The 7,521-nt window shown below is 43.4% G+C and overlaps 1 protein-coding gene across 9 annotated transcripts in view; it reads right to left on the reverse strand.

Annotated features, from left to right (window-relative positions):
• The window catches only part of LOC124017688 (lysine-specific demethylase 5A-like), a 95,558-nt gene extending 92,962 nt beyond the window's left edge, over positions 1-2,596 (reverse strand). For 8 of the 9 annotated variants that reach the window (XM_046332959.1, XM_046332955.1, XM_046332954.1 and 5 more), the window contains exon 1: positions 972-2,402. In XM_046332959.1, the coding sequence (XP_046188915.1) occupies positions 972-1,202 (231 nt within the window). In that variant the 5' untranslated portion in view covers positions 1,203-2,402. Of the gene's footprint in view, positions 1-971; positions 2,403-2,479 lie in introns of those variants that run through there. The other variant, XM_046332960.1, reaches the window with a different exon arrangement.
• Positions 2,597-7,521: the final 4,925 nt, after the last annotated feature.

A 7,521-nucleotide genomic window follows, 5' to 3' on the forward strand; every position in this document is an offset into this window, starting at 1 on the left:
TGGAAAGCGTCAGCCAAGGAAATTGGATGTAAAAAATAAAATGAAAATCTAAAATGTTAAAATCCACCCAACAATACCAGAATACTGGATATGACACAAATAATAATTTAAGTCCCTGTCGTCTAATTGCTTTAAAATGGGCACAGACTTAACCCGAAATGACAAATAATACTGGAGCACAGTGCAATAAAATAAAACCTCCCAGAAGCAACTGTCAAGTTTAAGTGTGGGTGCAAAATTGACCAAATTAAGAGGGTTAGCCTAATCACCCAAATGTTCCAGGTGGGAAATGGGAATAAAAGAGAATAAGACCAATATTAGACATACATTTGATTTGCACAAGGCGAAACAATAAAACATGAAAAGTTGAGCATTTGGGTAATAATTTAACTTCCTGCCACTGTAGGCCTATCCCAAACCATGAAAATAAATAAATATATATATAAAACGCTTCACAGCTGCATACATGGATATTGCTCATATTGTAGTCATATGATGTAGCAAAGACTTGGAAATCTAGGCCATCAAATGAAAAGCAACTCGGAATTGGTATATCAAATTGTTAATAGTTTCAAAAAATATCTAGACATCTAACTCGTGGGACGTTACTTGATATCCCGAATGTAACAGTTGCGATCTGTCCAGAAGACATACACACAAAAAAACACAAAAAAAGAGTCAGACGGGAGTCTGGAATTGAGGCCGCTGTTTTAAATTACGACTTTACTTTAACTGTTTGGCTAAATAAAACATCCAAAATCATTGTTCAAATAAACTGATTAACAGACAAGAAATTTTACCTCCACACATAAAAAATTAAACGAGAAATGTCGTTACTCGACAAAAAAATGTGCGTGGGCTAGGCCGAAAATACCATAAATAGATGACAACAAGGGCACAAACCAATGCAGGCGTAAATCTTAAAATGGAAGCAATGTGTTATATTCCAAAAGCATAAACAGTGAGGTTACCTCTGGCGGTCGAATTTTGCAGATGCCAGTTCTCTCTGCAATAGGTCGAATCTTGTTTATAAATCCTAGTGGATCCGAAAAATCTTCCCAACTCGGCTCAAAAACTGGGCACTCGGGAGGGGGTACGAATTCAGCAAAATCAGACATGATGAAATCACAAATTATATTTTCTTTAAAAAGCCAATAGTACTTGTGTTTAAAATATATTGTGTTGACATCTGTGAGTGACATCAGTCCATGATTAGGTTATCTTTCAATTAGCACACATATTGTTGCTTCGGGAACTTCTCCTTCATGTTCATGATTGTTTAAGTCTCAAGAAAAATAATTTCAATGAAGACAATTTCTTGATATGCCAACAGCTGGGCGACATGACAATATTGTTGAGTTGACGTCTCAAAGACAAAACTGTAAAAGATCAAAAATACATTTCCAGTCCTTTTCCAATTTTAGGAAATTGCTGGGCCAAGCCAGGCAGCATCCACCCCACCACTCCAGTACAGCAACGTTAACTGAAAGCCTGAGGACTACCTGGGGCGCAGGACATCAGTCAAAAGCGCCATCACTCCCCTTTTAAATGTGGGCATATGATCCCGCAACAAAATAATAACGGCCCCCCAAAAATGTCATGTATAACTATTCTAAGCTCCATATTAACCCAATAAACATTTCCCATCATGTGCGATTTCACTTTTGAATATCCATTGGTTGTGACATCTTCATGTGCCAGGAAAATGCATTATTTCATCCAGATTTCGCAATTTAATCCATTTAAAGTTGCGCCTTAGTGGTCATCCAATCTAAATATGACGTTCTTCAGTAGTTTCAGGCTAAAAGAGTGCGACCCTCTTCATCCGAAGAGTAGCTCGTGACCATCAACATCGAAACCTGAGCAGTTAGCTTAGCAATTAGCGCACATTGTTGATCAAACCACGTCCACTGCGACGTCCATTCAATTGAAGGAGAACGTTAGCTAGCTCGTCGCTATACAACAGGCGGTGGGGTTCCGTGGAGGTGAAGGGTCGACATTCCCGATGCAGCAACATACGTTATTTGCTCCACAATAAACCAGACAACGAGCTAATTTAAACCATTCTCATGCACACGGTTCTTTTGCTTCGTGTCACCCGAGTACTTTTGTAGTTGCTGTTGTCATTAAAATCGACGATACTTCCTAGCTAGCTATAAGTTAGCCTAGCCACACTGTGCTGTGACTGCTTGCTGGCGAATAACTTCGTATGGTGTCTTTCTTTTGTGTGCTCGCACAGTTCAGGAATATACATTTTTCAGGATAAACATTTCGTATAAAATTGTTCAGTAGATGCATATGTTGCTCGACGCTATTAACTTTCAAATATTGTGTTTATATATATATAGAGATTGATATATCTCCCAGCTTTCTTTTACTACCAACTACCATATTACTACCATGTAACAATAATATACCAATACTCCACTTCCGCTTACACATCCGCTTCAAGAAAACTAGAACCATGGTTTTTACTTACTATTTCCCTCTATACAAAATCATATGGCTCCCGATATATACATCAGTATTTATGGTAAATTAGTTGTAGTTTTGTAAGGAACTACTACGTTCATAACCAAGTGGGGGAAAACCCCATCGTCTCCAGTGGTGCTTTCATGACAACTGGGATTCGGGAAAGAACGAGGTCAAAAACGATATTCAAATCGGGGAAGTGTAGGATTCCAGAGTTTTCCGACTTGTAATTCCGAGTAGGATGACTTTTCAAAACAATTTATCCTGCTCGAAACATTTTCCCGGAATTGCCAGTTGTTTTGAACACACTGATGTCGGAGATTTCCGAGTTCCCAGTTTAATGCAACACGGCAAGAACACCGAATTCTCCCCATGATGTACTCTGATATCACCTCAGGAAATTATCTCCATAATATAATTTTTGTCAGTTAAGTGTAACAATTAAACATTATTTATAAAATGAATCTATTATGTTTAACACTATATTTGGTTTACAAGCATGATTGATAGCTGTACTTTTAGTTTACGGTTGATCAGCTTGTTGGCAATTTGTCAATCACGTTTCAACGAGTTCAAAGCATGTGTATGCATCTAAATTGTATTTATGACTTCACAACTCGTAATTACCACCTTGCCATTTGGTTATGCTGCGTTCCTGTGCTCGTCGGAGATTCCTATTTGATTTTGAAAATACGACTTTGTTTTATTCATGTGCTTTTTGGTCTGAACAATTCTTCAAACAACGTTGCTGATAAATATTAGCTAGTTTGCTTAACATTGAAAATATGGTCAAACTATCTACATTACCCATAGACCTATTGTAGCTGTCAAAAACGAATTTGTTAATTTGGTTGAAAAGTTATGGTAAAACGTCACAACTCGCACATTGTCCTGGTTGTTTCACACTTGTAGGCAAATTCCGACTTGTATGCAGATGTAAAACAATTGAGGGTTAGCTAAACAAATATATATATATATATATATATATATATATATATATATATATATATATATATATATATATATATATATATATATATATATATATATATATATATATATGATGTAGGGTCGTTCAAGTGAAACTTCCCAGTCGGAACTAACTTCCGATAACTCCGAAAGCACATATACAGCATTAGTGTGTAATGATAATAAAAACGCTAACCCCATACAAATACAGTGCATACACGTAAAACACACCCTTATTCCCTCAGCCCTCAAATGATGTGGACACTTCTGATGACGTCTCACGAGTATTCACTTGCAGGGCATGGGAGGAATGAATTCTTTTTATATGGACCGCACTTGCCCGGATATTCGTTACTCGTTAATCCCGGGATGATTGTATTTTCAGCCAGCGGCAGTTTGTGGGTGCTTTATATGCGCTACAGTCAATTATGATTGCATGTCTACTTATATTAACTATATCATTATTAATATACGACTACTGTATGTAAGCTATCAAATTAATTAGCTAACTAATGTTAGCCTGCCTAGCTGGAACTCCTAAAGAAGCAAAATATTTTATTTCTACAATTTCCAAAAGCTAACCAAACAAAAACATTACTTTTACGAGACGTGTTTGTGCCGTTATGTGCATTAGTTGCACAAGTTCTAACCTTTTTATATTAGTTTTTACTTACACTTGTATGTTGACTGCTCCATTTTTGTTTTTAAATTTTCGCTGACTTTTCTTAGTGGATGTAAAATTGTCGTGAATTGAATTATGGGGAGTTTCAGGCCCAATTGTTCACTCGCAAACTCGACTAAAAACGAGGGTTGGGGGGCTTACGTTGCAAACTTACTTTCTTGGCTAATCATTTGGACTGCCATAAATCAGGGATTCCCCCAAGGGCATAAAACGAGGGTATGTCTTTTAGGTGTTGGACCGCAACTAACAATACTGCAGGTGTTTCACCAGATTAGAATCGCCCCAGAAGTGTCCATATGCAAATGCATATTAATATTATCCATCCACCCCCCTGATAGTTTTCAATTCAGTTGCATTATACAATATCAAAATAGAAACAGTTTACAACAAAACAAGAAAAAACACAAAATATATGATTATAATTCAAATCAAATACAATTTTATTGGTCACATACACTTGATGTATGCAAATGTTATTGCGGGTTTAGCGAAATGCTTGGGTTTCTAACTCCGACAGTGCAGTAATATCTAACAAGTAATGTCTAACAATTTCACAACATACAGAAGCAGTCAAAAGTTTGGGCACACCTACTCATTCAAAGGTTTTTCTTTATTTTGACTATGTTCTACATTGTAGAATAATTGTGAAGACATCACAGCTATGAAATAACACATGGAATCATGTAGCAACCAAAAAAAGTGTTAATCAAATCAAAATGTATTTGAGATTCTTCAAATAGCCACCCTTTGCCTTGATGACAGCTTTGAACACTTGATTTTCTCTCAACCAGCTTGTCACGCCTTGGTCTTAGTATTTTGTGTTTACTTTATATATTTGGTCAGGCCAGGGTGTGACATGGGATATTGTGGTGTGTTTTTTGTCTTGGGGTTTTGTGGGGCGTCTACGTAGTCTATGGCTCTCCTGAGGCGGTTCTCAATCAGAGTCAGGTGATTCTCATTGTCTCTGATTGGGAACCATATTTAGGCAGCCATATTCTGTGAGTGTTTTCGTGGGTGATTGTTCCTGTCTCTGTGTTAGTTATTCACCAGACAGGCTGTATAGGTTTTCACGTTCCGTTTGTTGTTTTGTAATATTTATAGTTATTTCATGTAATCGCTATTCTTCATTAAAGAACATGAGTAACCACCACGCTGCATTTTGGTCCGCTTCTCCTTCAACAGACGAATGCCGTTACAGAATCACCCACCACACCCGGACCGAGCGGCGTGGTAACAGGCAGCGAAAGGAAGAATGGACATGGGAAGACGTGTTGGATGGCAAAGGTTGTTACACTTGGGAGGAGATACGCGCCTCCCATGGGAACAGGTGGAGGCACTTAGGAGAGCAGAGGCAGCCGGAGATAGGAGCCGACGATATGAGGGAACACGGTTGGCAAGGAAGCCCGAAAAGCAGCCCCAAAAATGTATTGGGGGGGGCTCAGGGAGAGTGTGGCAGAGTCAGGAGACAGACCTGAGCCAACTCCCCCTGTTAATCGTGAGGAGCAGCGATCAAAGGACTTCTGGACTTGGGAAGGGATATTGGACGGAAAAGGACCATGGGCACAGCCTGGAGAATATCGCTGCCCCAAGGAAGAACTGGAGGCGAGGAAAGCGGAGAGGCGCTGGTATGAAGAGGCAGCACGACGAAGCGGATGGAAGCCTGAGAGTCAGCCCCAAAAATGTATTGGGGGGGGTGGCTTACAGGGAGTATGGCTATGCCAGGTAGGAGACCTGCGCAAACTCCCTGTGCTTACCGGGGGGCTAGAGAGACCGGGCAGGCACCGTGTTATGCTATGGAGCGCACGGTGTTTCCAGTGCGGGTGCATAGCCAGGTGCGGTTCATACCAGCTCTTCGTATTGGCCGGGCTAGAGTGGGCATCAAGCCAGGTAAGGTTGGGCAGGCTCTGTGCTCAAGAGCTCCAGTGCGCCTGCACGGTCCGGTCTATCCAGAGCCACCTCCAAACACCAGTCCGCCGGTGGCAGCTCCCCGCACCAGGCTTCCTGTGCGTGTTCTCTATCCAGTTCCACCTGTGCCAGCACCACGCATTAGGCCTACAGTGCGCCCCGCCTCTCCAGCGCTGCCGGAGTCTCCCGCCTGTTCAGCGCTTCCAGAGCCTTCCTCCTCTACAGCGCTGCTGGAGTCTCCCGCCTGTTCAGCGCTGTCGGAGCCTTTCTCCTCTCCTGCACTGCCGGAGTCTCCCGCCTGTTTAGCGCAGCCAGAGCCTTCCTTCTCTACAGCGCTGCTGGAGTCTCCCGCCTGTTCAGCGCTGTCGGAGCCTTTCTCCTCTCCTGCGCTGCCGGAGCCTCCTGCCTGTTCAACGCAGCCAGAGCTGCCAGTCTGCATGGAGCAGCCAGAGCTGCCAGTCTACATGGAGCAGCCAGAGCTGTCAGCCTGCATGGAGCAGCCAGAGCTGTCAGCCTGCATGGAGCAGCCTGAGCTGTCAGTCTGCATGGAGCAGCCTGAGCTGCCAGTCTGCATGGAGCAGCCAGAGCTGCCAGTCTGCATGGAGCAGCCAAAGCTGCCAGTCTGCATGGAGCAGCCAGAGCTGCCAGTCTGCATGGAGCAGCCAGAGCTGCCAGTCTGCATGGAGCAGCCAGAGCTGCCAGTCTGCATGGAGCAGCCAGAGCTGCCAGTCTGCATGGAGCAGCCAGAGCTGCCAATCTGCATGGAGCAGCCAGAGCTGCCAGTCTACATGGAGCAGCCAGAGCTGTCAGTCTGCATGGAGCAGCTAGATTCCAGATCTGCCAGTCAACCAGACTCTTCCAGATCTGCCAGTCAACCAGACTCTTCCAGATCCGCCAGCCAGCCAGGATCTGCCGGAGCAAACTACCTGCCTGAGCTTCATCTCAGTACTGGGCTTCCTCTCAGTACTGGGCTTCCCCTCAGTCCCGAGCTGCCCCTCAGTCCCGAGCTGCCCCTCAGTCCCGAGCTGCCCCTCAGTCCAGTGGGGTTCTGGGTGAGGACTATTAGGCCATGGTCGGTGGCGAGGGTGGATTATCCCAGGACGCGAGGGGGAGGAACTATGACATTTATGGAGTGGGGTCCACGTCCCGAGCCGGAGCCGCCACCATGGACAGACGCCCACCCGGACCCTCACTATGGTTTTGAGGTGCGTCCGGGAGTCCGCACCTTAGGGGGGGGGGGGTTCTGTCACGCCTTGGTCTTAGTATTTTGTGTTTTCTTAATATATTTGGTCAGGCCAAGGTGTGACATGGGTTATTGTGGTGTGTTTTTTGTCTTGGGGTTTTGTGGGGCGTCGACGTAGTCTATGGCTGCCTGAGGCGGTTCTCAATCAGAGTCAGATGATTCTCGTTGTCTCTGATTGGGAACCATATTTAGGCAGCCATATTCTGTGAGTGTTTTCGTCTATTTGAGATGAAATGAACATTGTGGACAG

This window comes from Oncorhynchus gorbuscha, unplaced genomic scaffold (assembly GCF_021184085.1).
Source record: "Oncorhynchus gorbuscha isolate QuinsamMale2020 ecotype Even-year unplaced genomic scaffold, OgorEven_v1.0 Un_scaffold_31:::fragment_4:::debris, whole genome shotgun sequence".
NCBI classification, from domain to species: domain Eukaryota; kingdom Metazoa; phylum Chordata; class Actinopteri; order Salmoniformes; family Salmonidae; genus Oncorhynchus; species Oncorhynchus gorbuscha.